The sequence below is a fragment of the Berghia stephanieae genome, chromosome 14, assembly GCF_034508935.2.
Source record: "Berghia stephanieae isolate SIO BIC M18660-M18661 chromosome 14, UCSD_Bste_1.3, whole genome shotgun sequence".
NCBI lineage: Eukaryota > Metazoa > Mollusca > Gastropoda > Nudibranchia > Aeolidiidae > Berghia > Berghia stephanieae.
Genome location: NC_088373.1, coordinates 16,752,548 through 16,772,709, shown reverse-complemented (window position 1 = coordinate 16,772,709; position 20,162 = coordinate 16,752,548). Strand labels below are relative to the sequence as shown.

The window sequence follows — 20,162 nt, the reverse complement described above, 5'->3', positions numbered from 1 at the left end:
GTGAGCTAGGGCGAGATGACTTGCTCAAAGCCACACAGCGCTGCGGGTGATCGAACTCGGTACCTTTCAGGTACGAAGCAAAGACCGTACCACTGAGCCACCCAGCTATCCCATTTTTTTTTTCAATACAAGTAGATAGCAGAAAAAGTGCACTTATCTAAAAATTTTCAGTAAACTTTACAGAAAGAATAATGAACTCAGTAAGGAAAAGTAGTAAACATTATAGGGGAAAAAAATTAGTAAATCAAAATGACAAATTCAACAGCAAAAACAGTAAGTCCTAGCGCAACAAATTGTCCACTCATTTGAAGAACTAATTATCTCAATAGAAAAAAAATAATTTATTAAATTAGAAGAAAATAAAAAAAATGAAAATCAATGAAAGACAGATACAGAAATAAATAATCTTAATTGAAACAAAATATAGTAATCTCAATTAAAAAAAAAAATTAAAATCATCAGAACAAGCAGTAACGATTGACGAAGTGTAAATCTCTGCCGTCTTAAGGAAAAAGACTGTATGTTTACTTGGAATAAGAGGCCACATACAGTCTTTTTCCTTAAGACGGCAGATCTATCCTGAGATGAAAAAAAATGGACTTACCGCCGCATGGACCCTTGTCACATCTCCTTCTCTCTAAACCGTCTCCCTTACACTGGGCATTGGGACAGGACTGAGGAGTGGGGTCCATACATTGTCTGGCCCTCGTCTCCACACCGCTGCCACAATTCACACTGCAGTTACTCCATCTGGACCATGCGGCCCACTGGCTATCAGCTGGAGGGAATATATCATATATTTATACATAGTGGAAAGCATAATAAGTTTGAGCATTTATATAGAGCAATATCCATGAAACATGCTCAAAGCGTTTTACAAGGAGTCTCTTGCAAACAGCAACACTTAACATGTAGGACAAGAAATGACGCCTTAGAGGTGATATTACAACTTTTTCCTGACAGCCACAACACTGTTAACAGCTTGATATTCATTTTACAACTGAGAATGGTGAGAGACTTGAACAAATCTATTTTGTATGATTATCAAGGAAAAAAATTCTTAAAGAATAAAAAATAAAATATGACTCGTCTGGTCATTTTAAACTTTATATAATATCTTAACACCTGCTTGTTAGTCAAGCATGTTCCTTGAAAGTTTTGATGTTATTTGAACTACAAGAGAATTTTATGGAAAAAAAAGGCAATTATGTATTCTTTAAATAATCAAACTTAGTTTAAAAGTTTGATTTCAGTGTTAATTCATTTTGCTTGACTGAATCTCCTTACCGTTGTTGCATCGTTCGTACATTGTGTCTTTCCCAGGACAAGGTTGGCCACAGGAATTGGCTGGTGGGTTGTCACACATTCTTCTCCTGGTCTTCACACCAGTGGTGCAGTCCTCTGAACAGTCTGACCATCGATTCCAGCTGCCCCAATTCCCGTCAACTAGAAGAAAAAGAATCAATTTATTGATGAAGATGATGATGATGATGATGATGATGATGATAATAATGATGATGATTATGATGATAATAATGCTGATGATGATGGTGATGATGATGATGATGATGATGAAATCAATGATTTAGGATTGCCCCACGTCAACATACCACAGTTTCGTGCACACGCATTCTGGTTACAACTCTCTGTCTCATAGTCTGATCCAGGACATTGCCTTCCACAGACACCAGCACTGGGAGAATCACACAAACGCCTTCTCTGACGGGTGCCTCCGTCACATGACCTGCTGCAAGTACTCCACTGCATCCACTGGCCCCAGTTTCCATCGCCTGCACAAAAGAAAACATTCGAAAGAAAATTATCGTCATTAGTATTTTTATCGTTATGATTAATTTAGATTATTATATTATTATGGCGATCACCCCCTTCGCAAATAAATTAAGTTCTCCATGAGGAGCCGTCGCCTTATATCTATAAAAACAAAGACAGCACGTCACCTTAATTCATTTTTGCCACATGGTGTTCGAATTTTTAACGCCCAATTGTGGTTTAAATTAAATACTATCTTTTAAATATACACTCATAAGTTCGGACTAAAGGCCAAAGGTATGGCCTATCTCAATTTATTAAATTAATATATAAGGTGTTGATATTGGTTCTTGGTTGTATATTTTTATATGTCTGTACATTTGCATATATAATATATATACATTGTCGGCATAGATTCTCAACTGTTTTTATACATTTTTATGCATGCCACATCTGTAAACGAATTTCCATTTTTTTGGATGAATAAAGTATATATTATTATTATTATTATTATTATTATTATTATTATTATTATTATTATTATTATTATTATTATTATTATTATTATTATTATTATACATTATTATTATTATTATCATCATTATTATTAGATAGGATAACATAACATGGTTAAATGCTTAATTTAAGATTGTATCCTCTAAATATTTTTAATTTGAAAAACACAATGTTATCTATCAATTATATCATCAATGAATCATTAAGTAAATAAGTAAGAAAACATTATTATTCCACCCCTCCCATTGGGAAACCCTATACTTTGTAAATACGTAATCGTTGAATAATGCTTTGAACGTGTTGAATATAAATTTTATTCAAATATTGCAGAATATTTTCGCACATTTTATTGGTGTGAAATATGGTGTAAAAGACAGCTGATTGCTAATTTAAAATAATCTTTTGGTGCGCATGAATACAAATCCAACATTTTTTGGGTCAAATTGTCATTCAGGTAGAATGAGGATACAAATTATGGTGAATCGAAGTACTACATACAATCCGTCATGAAATTTCTAATATATCTTACATGTAGGGGTGGAATAAACGTATTCTTTCATCTCTTTATATTTATTATACTCCTTATATTTTTATTTTGCAATAACACATACTCGCAAGCTCGTAGTGTTATTGGGCACGATAAAAATAACTCATTTAATAAATACAAAAAAAATAAATAAAGAATCATATAATTTCTATGAGTCCAGTACCCACTCCTCTCTGTTTATAGTTATTTCTTACCCTCCTTGGTTTCCTTCCTTAAAATGGATTTGACGAAAGAATCCGTGAAGCATTATTGCATAAAGGTTAACCCTGACTGGGTCCCCGATAGCTCAGTTGGTAGAGCACTTGCTTCACACACAAAGGGAGCGAGATCAATCCCAGGTGCAGTCAAGATTTTTTTTTCTGGCCCCCCTGTCCACCCAACAGTGAATGGGTATCTGAGTCTGTTAGATTTGGTGGAAAGTACTTTGCGATAGACTAGCATCCTATCCAAAAGATAGCAAGCAATTGCTATTGTCTGTCTCATGCTATAGAAACCAGAATAAACCCCGGCTCCATGGACCAAATGGCTCTGAACAACTACTTGTTATTTTTAACTCTGACTAGTGAAGGCCTGTTCACCTTTACTTCCTCTTTTTGACTTAAACACGAACAGATTGTTGACTGGCCTGATTATCAGCTATTTATTCCTAATTTCATCCATAAACCAACAGTTGGATCTAAATCAATTGTTATAAAATGCCCTCTCACCAGCGAGATTTAAATATTGAGTGCGATCGCATTGTTGATAGTCTTCTTTGTCCCCGGGACAGGTTCTGCCACAAGAGCTTGGTGGTGGATTGCTGCAAGTTCTGAACCGACCTCTCATTCCATTGCCACACGAGTCTGAGCACTGTGTCCAGCTTGACCACAGTGACCAGTTGCCGTCGCCTAGATCCGAATGAACAGTTGAAATTTGTATAAATTTTGGAAGAATGAATATGAACAGATGCAATACAAATCAAATAGAGAGAAAAGCATAACCTTCATGAGAATCAACATATCATTTTGAAACTTGGCTTGAAAGTAATTGCTGTGGTGAGATATCTAGTGAGAAAACGCAAGTACAAAGTCACTCGACCTACATCAGAATGTGAGGATATTGAATTTGTATATGCAATTGTCAGTATTTCCAAACGGACTCCTTTTCCAGAAAAATGATTTTGTAAAGATACATGGAGAGCAATTCTATTCAGATATTACCATTATGCAAACTTAAAGATAGTTTCAATACATTGGAAATTTACATGCAATGTCACCGAACTACACATTCTGTATGTTTGTATTGAAGGAATAAATTTGACAATATTTTTCTTTCCTTATCTTGGAACTCACTATAAACATTAAGTTGAATTCAAACTGATCTGCCAAATATATGGTTCCGAATATAGTGATCATATAGTTTTCCGGATTGGTTACTTAGAAATTTGGCCAAAAATAAAGAAAATCTTCATAATATTCTGATATCTTACAAAATGTTAGGCATCAACAGATATGCCACCACCATATATTTAACTGGTATATACACATTTTTTTCAAGTGGCAAATTTGATCAAATTCAATTTTTTTCACCCTCAAAATTTTGATTTTCTAATCGATATTTTCCTTTTTTTTTAAAGTTATAAAAATATTTTAATCTTCCTCGAAATATGGTTATGTGACTAAATTAAACCACACTACATCAATAAAGTGAAATTTCATAGATAAAAGCATAGGGTTCATGCATGCACTTAGGGCAAACACAGATATTTTTTTCTCTTACAAGTCTGATCTTAGATTTTAAATTGACTTTTAGTTGGAATCCTGTCGCAAGTCTGCATGAAAATCATATATTTTTGCTCAATCACTCTGTAATTGATAGCAATTTTATTGAATTTTTTGTGACTCATATTCCAGGGCTATGCGGTCTTGATTGGAAGGTCTTGGGTTCAAGTCCTGCCTGATCGGCGCATAGTTGACTCCTTGGAAAAAGCTCTTTATTCACATTCTCTCATTGTACTCAGGTGTAAAATGAGTACCTGGCAATTAACAGCTTTGACTCTGTTGGAAAAAATGTAATATCCCCTTATAAGCATCGTGTCTTGTCCGACATGTTAAGTGTTGCTGTTGGCCAGGGACCCCTTGTAAAGCGCTTTGAGCAGGTTTGGTGGATACTGAGCTATATAAATCTCCATTTTCTTAATTTAAAAAAAAAATGGGAGGGGGGGGGGGGCGGTGGAGGTTTAAACAATATTTGTGAGGGTCATTGTTTTAAGAGTAAATAAAACTTAGTAATGTCCAACGCTTTCTTGAAATATCTACTATGTTGAGTTAATGATTTATATAAATGAGTCAATGTGTTCATTATTTATTCTTTCTCATTTTAACAAATTGAAAGGTGCCCAAGGCCTTTCCTCTCGACAGATTTGTTTCATCGGATTCCGTCCTTTGCGTAATAGTTTGTTTTTTATAACCTCCCGCAATATAGAAGCTGATTGTTAGGATTTGTTTTTTGTTTTTAAGTGTTTTACGGCGCTTGCAACACATTTAGGTTATATCAGCGCCAGTAAAAAGGAAGAAAATGGGATAGTAAAAAGTTCTAGAATTACAATTAAAGCACCCAAGAAAAAGTAAGACAAAGGGGAACTGAGAACAAATAGGGATCAGATGTAGATTCCAAGAGCATACCACCAATGTACTTAGTTTGAAATCACCTACAAGTATCATCCAGACATTGTTAGGATTTATTTATACATAGGCACTAAATTAACGTGAAGAATTAAAAGATATCTCTTGACGAATTAATAAATAACGGAAAAACAACACCAAAAAATTACTTTACAAAACCTGAACCCCAAGTTGTTAAAAGAAGAAAACAATTCATAACTTAATGAATGATTTGGATTGAAGTTCTGATATGAAATAAGAACTGGAGAAAGTGGATACATATATATAAAATATATATATATATATATATATATATATATATATATATATATATATATATATATATATATTATATATATATATATATATATATATATATATATATATATATATATATATATATATATATATATATATATCTTAATGGTTTGAATAAATATAAAATCATAGGAATATCTCAAAACTCAAATCTATGGAGAGTTCATAGCAAGAGAATTTATTAAAAAGAGAAAAAAGGTTATGGACTGTCTGATCCCATGGATAAACAATATAATTTTGATTAACTAAAAAAGAGAAAAGAAAAGAAAATTAAAACAACAGCTAGATTTAAGAAATAAATAAAATACCAAAAAAAAAACCAAACAAACAAACAAAAAAAAACAAAAAACAAACCCAACAAACAGACACCAATATACAGGAAGACCTTATTATACCGCTGCGAATACACTATAAAAAAACTAGGCAGTTTATTAATATAATGGTGCAATAAACCGATATACCTATTGCAAATTTAACATTCCGTGCTTGTCATTACATTGGTCAAGCTAGGTCGGTAACATAGTGAGGTTTTACTTTAGTTCTTATTCATCATATTGGAATAAGTGATATCAGTTTAATTCAATCTAATATATATTCAGGAAAAGAAATTGAAAAGATAAATAAAGGAATACTTTACATCATCTATTGAGACAAATAGGAACAAAAAAAAAATATAAATACATTAATAAAAAAGAAAGAAAATCAAATGGTATGCGCATGGTTATACTAATTGGTCTGAAAGTTTGAAGGTGGATATTGAATCATAAAAGTAAGTTTGTGTATGCAATGATATTGAAGAAACTGAATAAATTGGCAACTAAAACATAAACACGTTTGACACACACACAAACGCGTTTGATTGACACATACGTATTTGAACAGAGTTTAGAGGAAAAAAATAAACCCCCAAAACGTTGTGTATTGATGAGCTTGAATTCAGGGTTGGTTTCAAATGTGATGCAAAGATAAAACACACCTGAACGTGATAGAAGATGAGCATTTCTAATTCGCATCTATTGTTTTACATGTGTCAATAAATTGCTTCCGCTTCACCCCTTTTGTTTTGGGGGGAAAACCTGATTTCAGCATCACGTTATAGCAAAAATATTCTGAGGCATCCTTGGTATTCTTTGTTAAAAATAACCATAGAAATGTTTTTCTCCTGTGAGTATCAAAAATAGATTTTGATGTGTAATGATATATGTGACCCATCATCTCAAAACAATATTATGCCAGGATGATCTGGATGATAAAAAAGTCAAATTAGAGCCAACTTGATCAACACTATGAAAGGATGTTTTTGTTGTTCTAAAATATTGTAATCATTCTCCTAAATAAAACATATAAACTCAACTCGAGACTGGTATTTCTGGCTACTATATAAATTTGATTCTCGGCATCTTAGTCTTACCAATATAATACTGTTTTAAGGCATTGGGTCATAAATTGACTACAATAAAAATACTTAAAGTCAAATATTTCAATATCCATTAAATATACAGTTGTTGGTGAAAAAGTTTTTGATGAGAAAGAACAAGGACACTTAGATAACCACGCTTCTTGGGTTCGATGAATGAAACACTAAGGACGAATGAGATGTTAATTCGTCCTGAGTGTTTCATTAATCGTGTTTTGTTGATAAAGGCGATACATGAAACGTCCACAGCATTTGTCTTCGTCTCATAAATTGAAGCTTACAATTCGATACTTATCTTTATTTTTTCATTAGAAACACTGCACGTTATATTGGAATAAATTCATACATATATGATTCATGGAGCATTCATCCATGACTTTCATGATTCGAGGCAAGAAATTTACAATATTTATTTCTGCTGGTGGACAACGTGCATGTAGCACAATATAGACTGACACATGTAGTCAATTAAGAGCTATCTGATTACGAGGGAAACCACCAAATGTTTTGCCTATCCAATACAATGGGTTACTGTGCAATGAAGCCATCACCAAGTGCCTTTTTACCAGTGGGTGGGTGGCTGAATAGGCAGTTTAGTGAAAATTTCAAATTATAAAGAACTTCTTTAAATTGGTATTAACAGAAGCAGCTTGCTGTGCTTATTCCAATGCTTTTTAAACTTTTGAGATATCTCAATTGGTTCAAGAGTTATGAGTTTTTAAATGAATATTTTTCGGGGTTCGAAACGGCCAATTTTACCATTGAAAAGTTGTGACGAGTTAATGACAACACAAGTAATAACAACTGCCTATGAAGACGTAACTTCGTCAAAAGTGGATGGATTTTAATGAATTATAAATCAAAATATAGGTAGAATTCTATTATGTCATTATCCGTTGATTACAGAATTTAACGGGGAATCTTCTTCTTAGGGTAAACCCACACCGGAGACTCACTCAGACGACCCGGCACTGCCATCTTCCGGATAAAGACGCCGGGCATGGACAAATTATTAAAAATAAAGAGAAGCAGCTCTTCTCTTTATTCTTAGTATTTTGTCCGAGCCCGACGTCTTTATCCAGAAGACGGCAGAGGACGGCAGTGACGGGTCATCGGAGGCAGTCTCCTGTGTGGGTTAGTCCTTAGAGTCAAATTGTGACATATACTTGAACCCTTCACCACAACAAAACAAATCGTTTGCTACAAAACCCATCACCTGAACTACCACATATAAATTTCAAGAACCTAAAAATATGTATATCATAATAATGTTTTCAAGACACAATCGTATTTTGACACTATATTAAAACCATCCAATACATGAAGTTGACATGATTCAAATCTTGCTAACATCCTATCAATCCCTCTGTTGTTGTTTTTTTTTAATTTTCAAATATATATATATAATATTGAAAAAGAAAAGTAGGCAATGAATGCTATGAAAGAATTTATTTTGGGGCAGATAAAGTGGTGTTTATGGTCATTAGAACAGTATCTATCTATCTATCTATCTATCTCTCTCTCTCTCTCTCTCTCTCTCTCTCTCTCTCTCTATATATATATTATATATATATTATATATATATATATATATATATAATATATATAAATAGTGATCCGGTTATGGTGAATGTGTCAAATCATTTTCCTTCTTTAATACATTACAACTTACTTGTTGTTGGTTGTTGGCGTTCAGGATGATGATGATGGTGGTGGTGGTGATGGTGGTGGTGATGGTGGTGGTGATGACAATGATGATGATGATGTTGGTGGTGATGGTGGTGGTGACGACAATGATGATGATGATGTTGGTGGTGATGACAATGATGATGATGATGATGTTGGTGGTGGTGATGACAATGATGAACATGATGTAGTTAGTAATATCCCAGAAATATCAAATCAAGTAGGGTAAGTAAAATTTGAAACAATTTGAAAACAATAGAATAATACTTAGAGAGAAGAAAATACACGAAAAGAAATAAAAAGTGAACACAATGAGTGACTACTTTAGTTTTTTTTAAAAACAAAAGTTTATTCATTGAAATGAAATATAATATAATATAAAAGATGAAAATATATACATCTAGCTTTGGCATTCTATGAAGTATTTTATACAAACCATATCCTATCATACACAATCTCTCTAATACGAAACGAATTTTACGTAACCAAAAACCAAAATTGTAATTAATAAAAATAGCAACAATACAAATTAATAAAATGATTTACTATTAAATATGATATATAATCTATAGTCTACTTAACAAATAAAGATGATTAATATAAAGAAGGGAGAAAATAAGCTGAAGTTGAATATATCCATCCACACGAAATGATGTGGCATAGTCATTTAAAATTTGTAAAATCCTTCTTTATGTTAAGATATTTTGCAATAACTGGCTTTTTTTCTTTCTAAGAAACAATGAGATTTGCCTGACTATTGGTTTTATTTAAAGAAATGAATTTTATCATTGATTTGATTGTAGATACAGCAAATATTATAGAAATTGAAAAATGTAAACTAACGCTGAATATGACCATTTGTAATGAACGCAAGTTTGAATTTATTGAATATGAGACAAATAACTGGTGTTCTCAAAATAAATGAAAGCGGAAAAAGGTGCTGACCAGATTGGTGTGAGTAAAAGGCTAAATATTGAAAGAGTGCTAAGAACAGTGTTTGAAATGTTGTACTTATGTATATGTCTACCCAAAATCTGGAAAACGTTTTAGACTAGTTATTGCTTTTACATCTAGTGACATGAAATCAGTTGAGTGACTAGGGCTTTGAATTTGTTTTTATTTTTTTAATGATTTTAGATCAAAAGTAAGCACTCATCAGTTTGTTTATCAGCCGAATTGAAGATGCTATTCAATTTCAACAAAAAATATTTACAAACAACTAGATACTGCTAAACGTTATTGTCACATTCTATTTTTTGATATCTCTTTGGTATTTAATACACTTCATCTGCGTCTATGAATGCAATAAATTATGTCTACGAATTTGAACAACTTTGTGTCATAGATTTTAGAATTTTAACAGACGGAAATGAGTTAGTCCATCTGTCAGATGTTATATCTACTTCAATCATCACAAAAACCAAGGCTCCCAAAGGCCATGCTACATGACTATGGTGTTTTACTATATACACCAATGGCTGTATTAATTATGATCCATATAGAACGATGCCTTCCAAGGTTTGATTATTGATAACTATGAAGTGCCAAAGCGATATGAAATTGAACATTTTGTTAATTGGTGCAATAATTATTTCCTCCAGTCATTCGATAACTAAGACAGAAGAATTGAATTTAAGAAAAAAACAACAAAAAAAACAAAAAACAAATGCATTGCCATCACTTGAACTTAAGGGCCAACTGGTAGAGCAAGTATCTAGTTATAAGTTATGCGACTTTGTGGTCTCATGGTAAGACACTCACTTTCACCGCCTATGACACTAGCTTCTGGATCGGAAGGTCCTGTATTCGAGCCTCGCTCAGCGCATAGTTGAGTCCTTGGAAAAGGCACTTTACTCACATTCTCTCACCGTACTCAGGTGTAAAATGAGTACCTGGACGTTAACAGCATTGTCTCTGTTGGAGAAAATTATAATATCGCCTAACAGGCGTCATTCCCGTCCCACATGTTAAATGTTGCAGTTAGCCAGGGATCCCTTGTAAAGCACGTTGAGCACGTTTAGTGGATATTGTGCTAAATAAAAGTTCCATTTATTTTTTTTAGATCCCCATTTTGAGTTCCACTCTAGGTATTGCAAAGATGAGAACACTCTATACTCACATTCTCTCACCATACTGAGGTGTAAAATGAGTACCTGGCCAGTAACAGCGAAGTCTTTGTCAAAAAAGAAAACTGTAATAGTACCTCAGATGTGTCATGTCTCGTCCTACATTATCAAGTGTATCTTGAGGTCCTTTCTCAGAGTGCTTTCAGCACATTTATTATTGGATATTGTACTATGATAAAGGTGAATTATTTTTTAAAAAGTATTTGGTTGCGTCCATAATTTGTCCTAACTTGTTATGGAATGAGCCCTTTCAAAATGTAAGATATAAAATGTTGCATTTTGTCTTTTAAAAAGTGACTCACACTCCTGCATATTTTATCATCAGATTATTGGTGGATTAGTAAGTTACATACTTGTGTAACGCAACCAATATTTTCAGTACAATTTTGACAAATTTATTTTGATTTAATATCTTGAAACAATGATAATATAATCTATATCATTATCCATCAAAAGGCTTAAAAGAAATATAAAACTATATTTTACTCCATTCATTTTTTTAAAAGAATTGAGATCAAATAGAGGGAGGTGACATAATTTTTTTTTAAAGTCTGACTAATTAAGAAAGGAACGTTTGTAATGGAACTGTTAAAAGTATGTTAGTATTTGAATGTGTAACCTTTTAACCCGAAGACAACTAATTAATCTTTATTACACTAGTAAGTATGACTTGCCAAGACTGACTTACGGCATCTAAGGGCACAGGGCCCACTAGAACATCTCTTCTGTTCCCTCCTGGGCCCAGGACAGGAAAGACCACATGCTCCTGCTGCAGGATTGTTACACTGACGATATCTCGTCGTGGTTCCCTCCTCACAGGTGGCGGAGCATGCGGACCATCTGCCCCAAGACCCCCAGTTGCCATTAACTGAAAAAAAGTAATAAATAAAAATTATAAATAAATATCCACCTTTTGGTCTAATTCTATTTATATACCTAATTATGTGGAATAAAATCTTAATTGAATACAAAAGTAGAAAACGGTAGGGACGTTTCATTCATACTGCAACCACCATTGAGTACAGACGATACAGGGTTATTTTGCATTTTATTTTATTTGTTTTCCACGTTTATTTGTGTATTGTTTTGCTGACGAACGGTTTGTACCCGAAACATCCATTTCTTGTCTATTTTGTTCCCATACGAAGCCTCTCCATTTTCACTCTTTCGTTAGTAATTGAATACAAACAAACAGACTGTCTAGGCACCCATTTTTTAAAAAAATCAAGCTTTTCCAATATTCATCCTTGACAGTGGCCAGTGGAAATCATTACTCACACATTAGCCAGCGGAGAAACAATGTGTGTGTATTGTGTTTTTGTTATCGACTCATTACTGATAACATTCAGTTTAGGCTGAGTTTGTCACACAGACCAAACGCCTTATCACTTAACTATTTCTACAATAATATCAATATGTAGCATATCCATCCAGTCATGTTTTTTGACAAATGCATTGATAAAATTACCAAATTGAAATAATAATAATGATAATAATAATAATAATAATAATAATAATAATAATAATAATAATAATAATAATAATAATAATAATAATAATAATAATAATAATAATTAATAATATAATAATAATAATAATAATAATAATAATAATAATAATAATAATAATAATAATAATAATAATAATACTTCATTCACACAAAGGAAATTTTTTTGTACAGATGTGTTGAAGAGACATGATAATAAGTAAACAAATAACTAGGTGGTATCATATATATAATGTGAAAGTAATAAAAATGTGTAAATTGATTTGTATACTGAGCATTATAAATTCATGTAAATAAGTTAAGATCAGTGACAAAAAAATTGAAAAAAAAAAGAAAAAAGAAAAACAAATATATATATATGTAATTGAATAAAATGCGATGATATTACTCACAATGCATTAAAACTACTTACCATTAAGACCTCTGAATAATCTTTGATCACAACGCTGTCTTTCCAGGTCATCTCCTGGACAAGTGCGACCACAGAAATTTGGTGGCGGGCTAGAGCATGACCTTGTTCGAGTGACCACGCCAGTGCCACAAGTGTCTGAGCACTGACCCCACCTGGTCCAGCTACCCCAGTTTCCATGTCCTATAGGTTGTGAAATTGTGTTAGTAGATGCAAGAGATTGCGGCAGTAATGTCGGAGATTGTGGGGTGGTGTTACTTGTATCAAATTTGAGCTTTTAAATAGCGCAATATCCACTAAACATGCTCAAAGCGCTTTACAAGGGGTCCCTGGCCAACAGCAACAATTAACATGCAGGATGGGACATGATGCTTGTTATGCGATATTACACTTTTTTTCGGACAGAGACAATGCTGTTAACAGTCAGGTACTCATTTCACACCTGAGTACAGTTTTGTGGTATGACACTTGTCATTGGATTGGAAGGTCCTGAGTTTGAGCCCCGCTCTGAGCAATGCATGGTTGAATCCTTGGAAAAGGCTCTTTTACTTATATTCTCTCACGTACTCCGGTGTAAAATGAGTACCTTGTCATTAACACCAGTGAAATTGTAATAAAACCTAACAGGCATCATGCCTTGTCCTACATGTTACATGTTGTTGTTGGCCAGGGATCCTTTTGTAAAGAGCTTTGCTTTTTTTTTGGTTTTGTTTCTTTTTATTTATTGTAATCGCAGTAGGGGAAAAGGCATTTGTAATTTTGACACACTCCATTAAATCTGGTTTGTCGTCGAATGAACCCGATGCCTCAATGATGTCAAAATGATATGAACCCGATGCCTCAATGATGTCAAAATGATATGAACCCGATGCCTCAATGATGTCAAAATGATATGAACCCGATGCCTCAATGATGTCAAAATGATATGAACCCGATGCCTCAATGATGTCAAAATGATATGAACCCGATGCCTCAATGATGTCAAAATGATATGAACCCGATGCCTCAATGATGTCAAAATGATATGAACCCGATGCCTCAATGATGTCAAAATGATATGAACCCGATGCCTCAATGATGTCAAAATGATCACAAATATGAAATCTAACCCATCATCTCAAATTGGTAAAATTCAGTATGAATCAGACCCCAAAGAGAGAACTTAAAAATTTAAAAAAATGAGAAACACAAAGTGCATTAATTAAGCTAAAATATTGTCACTCTCCACAATTTGTTTTGCTGCACCTCGACTATTTGCGGTAGACGGACAGTGATGCTAATTATAGCAAGCTTGTTCATTGGCAAATGAGATGAAGGCTGTTCCCCACATATATGATGTGTTCTTATTCTATTCATCATCTACAAATAAGGTCCATGTCAAAATTCATAAAGTTTTGTATAACTGCAGAAATAGTATTTATTCTCTTTTGTCACGAAGAGAAATTACCCGAAATTTGCATATTCGTGGCTATAGATTCCATTTCAAGTATTTAATTCATCCTAACCATACTAACATTTTGAGAAAGTGGGTCTTCAATTTTGCTGTTGTATATTTTTTTTTAAATTTTCTCCATGGTAAATTAAGACTCATCCCCCACTCTAATAATAGAGACAAATTCAAAATATATATTTCAAGATACTTAACTTCAATTAGATAGAATACATTTAAGGGGTCTAAGACCGTCTCGATAGCTTAGTTGGTAGAGCACTCACTTCCCGCACAAACAGACTGAGGTTGATTCCAGTGGAGTCAAGGTTTTCTTTTCGGACCTCCTTGTCCACCCAGCAGTGATTAGATTTAGTGGAAAGTACACTAATAGACTAGTGTCCTATTGAAAGGATAGCAAGCAATTGCTATTGTCTATTTCACGCTATAGAAACTGGGATAAACTCTGGCTCCATGCGCCTATGACTCTGAAGGACATCACATTTTTTAATAAAAATATGTAGCGCAAAACATCCTCAGTTATTTTACTCTACAGCGCTTTATACGATAGACTTAATAATAATTATAGTCAAAACATCCTCAGTTATTTTACTCTACAGCGCTTTATACGATAGACTTAATAATAATTATAGTCAAAACATCCTGAGTTATTTTACTCTACAGCGCTTTATACAATAGACTTAATAATAATTATAGTCAAAACATCCTCAGTTATTTTACTCTACAGCGCTTTATACGATAGACTTAATAATAATTATAGTCAAAACATCCTCAGTTATTTTACTCTACAGCGCTGTATACGATAGACTTAATAATAATTATAGTCAAAACATCCTCCGTTAATTTAATCTACAGCGCTTTGTATGATAGACTTAATAATTATTATTGGCATGATGAAATAAAATAAAGACACCGAGAGTACAAAATAACTAGCATGCACGAAGAAAAACTATCTTGATAATAATAATAAAAAAAGCTAATCAAATCAAACAGCAATTCGACATTGTACACAAAATCATGGAATGGAATGTAAAATCGTCATTACCTTTTTACTCTCCAAAATCTCATAAGAAGCCAAAGGATGACAAACAGATCAGCAGACCAAGATGGCAGATAAAGATCAAAACAAGGATCCATCCACCTATAGCTTATCTTAAATCAGGTGTGACTGTAAAGTGTGTGTATGTGTGTGTGTGTGTGTGTGTGAGGTACATGGCGTTATTTATCTATTTCCATCTCATCAAACTTTGAGATGAGACAATTGCGGCTATGTGGTCTAGTGGTATGACACTCGCTTTCAGATCGGAAGGTCCTGGGTTCGAGCCTCGCTTGATGCATAGTTGAGTCCTTGGAAAAGACTCTTTACTCACATTATCTCACCGTACTCATGTGTAAAATGAGTACCTGGCCGTTAACAGCGTTGTCTTTGTCCGAAAAATTGTAATATCGCCTAACAGGCGTCATGTCTCGTCCTACATGTTAAATGTTGCTGTTGACCAGGGACCCCTTGTAAAGCGCTTTGAGCACGTTAAGTGGATATTGCGCTATATAAAAGCTCAAAAAAAATTTATTTTTTTTTAAATTGCAGTATTTCCTTTTTACTGCCATACTGCCATATTCTGGGTACTAATCATTTTGGCTAGAAAACATGTCCTTCAAATATCGATCAATTTAAATAACTCTAAACCTATCAAACATTCTCAAACCTGGGACATCATTGGAATTTTTTTTTTAATTGATCTTTTTTATAGCGGAATATCCACTAAACAGGCTCAAAGCACTTTACAAGGGGTCCCTGGCCAACAGCAACACTTAACATGTAAGATGAGACATGATGCCCGTTAGGTGATATTACAATTTTTTCGGACAGAAACAATGCTGTTAACAGCCAGGTATTCATTTTACACCTGAGTACGGTGAGAGAGAATGTGAGTAAAGAGCCTTTTCCAACGACTAAACTATGCGCCGAGCGAGGCTCGAACCCAGGACCTTCCGATCTGAAAGCAAGTGTCATACCAACTAGACCACATAGCCGCACGGGTGGAAGTCTTCAAGGAAGATCCAGCTTTGAGAGTTTATGACAAGATAAGGTGTCATTTTAATGAATTGATGGCAGGGTGAGGATTAAAGAACTTTCAGCAGGGATAAGTAATTCTGGAAGGCAATACTCCCTTACATTATAGGGTCGTCACCTTTTCTATGATGTTAGAGGGTCATCACCTTTTCTATGATGTTAGAGGGTCATCACCTTTTCTATGATGTTAGAGGGTCATCACCTTTTCTATGATGTTAGAGGGTCATCACCTTTTCTATGATGTTAGAGGGTCATCACCTTTTCTATGATGTTAGAGGGTCATCACCATTTCTATGATGTTAGAGGGTCGTCACCTTTTCTATGATGTTATAGGGTCATCACCTTTTCTATGATGTTAGAGGGTCACCACCTTTTCTATGATGTTAGAGGGTCATCACCTTTTCTATGATGTTAGAGGGTCATCACCATTTCTATGATGTTAGAGGGTCATCACCTTTTCTATGATGTTAGAGGGTCGTCACCTTTTCTATGATGTTAGAGGGTCAGCACCTTTTCTATGATGTTAGAGGGTCATCACCTTTTCTATGATGTTAGAGGGTCATCACCTTTTCTATGATGTTACAGCACAAAAAGAACTCCCCCCCACCCAATCCAAACCGAAGCAACACTTGAACATTCCCTAAATTGAATGCACGTAACATACCACATTTTTTTTCTTTAAAAAGGTAAACCATCTATGTATAAACCTTGCCAGTTTACTTGCTGCATATTTTCTAATCCTTTTCATATTATCCTTTGTAGAAAAAGTAAACAATACGATTATCCACTGGAGCAAGCAATGTTGACAATTAAAGCCATAAAGCAATACTTTTCAAACAAAATGAAATGTGCACGAAATTGACAGATAAAACAACAACACACCGCTGAGTTAAATAACAGCTTAGAACATTAACATGACAAAATAATGGCTATATTCATATTATATTATGGCGAACTTTCACTGGAAAGAAATGGATGGAATTATTTTTTGAATGACCCTGTTAGTTTGATAACATGGCAAATAGAACACATCAAATCGAGCAGTTATTTAATATTTCTTTTGATAACTTAAGTTAAAAGACTTTTCTGCCTTTTTTTAAGCGGGTTAGAATAATGAAATTATAATATATATCTTTCACAATTCAACTCACGGCATCTCTCGGGACAAGGCCCAGACTGGCAATTTTGGGAGTCAGTCCTGGGTCCAGGACAGGTGCTACCACAAGGTCCAGCTGGTGGGTTGTTACAATCTCTTGACCTGTACTGGGTACCTCCTCCACAGGATGCAGAGCAAGAGGACCATTGGTCCCAACTACCCCAGTTGCCATTGTCTGGGAAGAAAGCAAGTCATATAGAAATCATCTAAGGTAGTAGTAGTAGTAGTAGTAGTACTAGTAGTACTAGTAGTAGTAGTCATAGTAGTAGTAGTAGTAGTAGTAGTAGTAGTAGTAGTAGTAGTAGGAGTAGTAGTAGTAGTAGTAGTAGTAGTAGTAGTAGTAGTAGTAGTAGTAGTAGTAGTAGTAGTAGTAGTAGTAGTAGTAGTAGCGTATGGCCACACCTCCAAATTCATTTTGACAACCCAACTTCGAAAGTCTTCCTCCGCCCTAAGGACTGTTTTATAGCCACCTTCAAGTTTAGTGACTGGACAGTGGAGGACGATGTGATCGCTGGTCTCTGGGGCTGCCTGACATTTCTGGCAGGCATCACTGTTCCCTAGTTTCCACCTGCACATATTTGATGCAGTTCTGCCATGTCCATCATCTCAGGTTAAATCTAGTGTTCAAAATTCCCCACCCATCGGTACGGGATAAACACAGGCACCATGGACCTAATGGCTCTGGAGGACTACTTTTTAAAATTAAAATCCAGAAAGATGTTGGAAAGGTTCACGGCACGTCTAGTCAAGAAATAAAATGGTGAAAATCAGTTTTCCTCCGACTAGATATGCTAAGAACCTTACCATTGTCCTCTGGTTTTAATGGTTTAATTGAAACTGTTTTTGTTATTGACTGAAGAATGATTTTGGGCCCAAAATGGTCTGCGTTTAGCCTTTTTGAAGCTATCATTTCTTTTTGTACATCACTCTCATACAGCTCAAAAGGAAGCCACTTGAAAGGGGATCTATATATATGTATATATATATATATATATATATATATATATATATATATATATATAATATATATATATATATATATATATATATATATATATATTCATATTTGAAGAAGTTTTCTGGTCAAATGAAAACTGTATGATACGAGTGCATGTCTGTATTGATGCTATGTGTTTAGCTAAGAAACTCACAAGATTCATCTGCCACATATAACATACCAACACACAAAACTATGAGTAACCAAAGTGTTTACAGTCTGATACAATCTCGTAAGAGATGGTTGTCTAAAAACAATAACAAAGAGATGAGTGGCGTCAATTTTTTTCCATCTACAGGAAAGTCAAAGATTCTAACACTTGTCCCCTAGAGTGAAAAAGGATGAGAAGAATAGGGAGGATGTCAGACTTACTCGCAATTTGTAAGAAGGGACGTTGATCACAGGCTTGTCTCTCCGTGGCGTCACCAGGACATTTGGAGCCACAGAAGTTGGGTGGTGGATTGGTGCAGGATCTAACCCGGGACACCACGCCATTACCACAGGAGTCAGAGCAGGTTGTCCAGGAAGACCATGGAGCCCAGTTTCCATTTCCTAAAGAGGAACAGTTGGTTGGAATATAGGTCAGAACTCTCTCACTCTCTCTCTCTCTCCCTCTCTCTCTCTCTCTCTCTCCCTCTCTCTCTCTTTGATAACGATATTTTAAAAGCATAATACAATTCTTAAAACATATTTCTGATGATAGGGAGAAACATGCAGCCTAAATACATTACCATTACTTTCAACTTTACTGGTTTAACCAGACATTATAATTGTGGACCAAAAGAATTATGGGTGGGGGATAAAATAAGACAAATACTTGAAGAAAAGGATTTCTTTGGTCTCAATCAAAGCTTTGAATATTCATAAATCACAACAGCACTCTATCTACAAAATATTTTAAAATTAATTCCCACTTGCGGCTATGTGGTCTAGTGGTATGACACTCGCTTTCGGATCGGAAGGTCCTGGGTTCGAGCCTCGCGCTCGGCGCATAGTTGAGTCCTTGGAAAAGACTCTTTACTCACATTCCCTCACCGTACTCAAGTGTAAAATGAGTACCTGGCCGTTAACAGTGTTGTCTTTGTCCGAAAAATTGTAATATCGCATAACAGGCGTCGTGTCCCGTCCTACATGTTAAATGTTGCTGTTGACCAGGGGCCCCTTGTAAAGCGCTTTGAGCACATTCAGTGGATATTGCGCTATATAAATCTCCATTATAATGATATAATTCTAACTCACGGCATCGTGGTTGACATGGTCCTTGAGAGCAGGTTCTAGAGTCACTCACAGGCCCAGGACACGTCGTTCCACAAGGTCCAGCTGGTGGGTTGTTACAAGCTCTTGACCGGTACTGGGTGCCGTCTCCACAAGATACAGAGCAAGATGACCATTGCTCCCAGCTACCCCAGTTCCCATTGGCTGTGGAGATTGGAAAGGATTATGTTAGTACAAAAACTATTGTTATGTTTATTCACCTTAACTATGCAATTCTCACATCTTTCATTCGTCCTTAGTGTTTCATTCATCATGTTTTGTTGATAAAGGGGAAAA

At 34.6% G+C, this 20,162-nt stretch overlaps 1 protein-coding gene across 5 annotated transcripts in view; it reads right to left on the bottom strand.

The window, feature by feature from the left end:
• LOC144959858 (SCO-spondin-like) overlaps positions 1 to 20,162 on the bottom strand; it is a 148,236-nt gene that overhangs the window by 21,744 nt on the left and 106,330 nt on the right. For 2 of the 5 annotated variants that reach the window (XM_078892659.1, XM_078892661.1), the window contains exons 18-26: positions 19,851 to 20,030; positions 18,984 to 19,163; positions 17,610 to 17,789; positions 12,941 to 13,120; positions 11,710 to 11,889; positions 3,541 to 3,720; positions 1,611 to 1,790; positions 1,288 to 1,446; positions 608 to 778 (exon numbers count right to left, since the gene is read on the bottom strand). In XM_078892659.1, coding sequence (XP_078748785.1) covers positions 608 to 778; positions 1,288 to 1,446; positions 1,611 to 1,790; positions 3,541 to 3,720; positions 11,710 to 11,889; positions 12,941 to 13,120; positions 17,610 to 17,789; positions 18,984 to 19,163; positions 19,851 to 20,030 — 1,590 coding nt within the window. Of the gene's footprint in view, positions 1 to 604; positions 779 to 1,287; positions 1,447 to 1,610; positions 1,791 to 3,540; positions 3,721 to 11,709; positions 11,890 to 12,940; positions 13,121 to 17,609; positions 17,790 to 18,983; positions 19,164 to 19,850; positions 20,031 to 20,162 lie in introns of all 5 variants that reach the window. The other 3 variants (XM_078892660.1, XM_078892663.1, XM_078892662.1) reach the window with 3 other exon arrangements.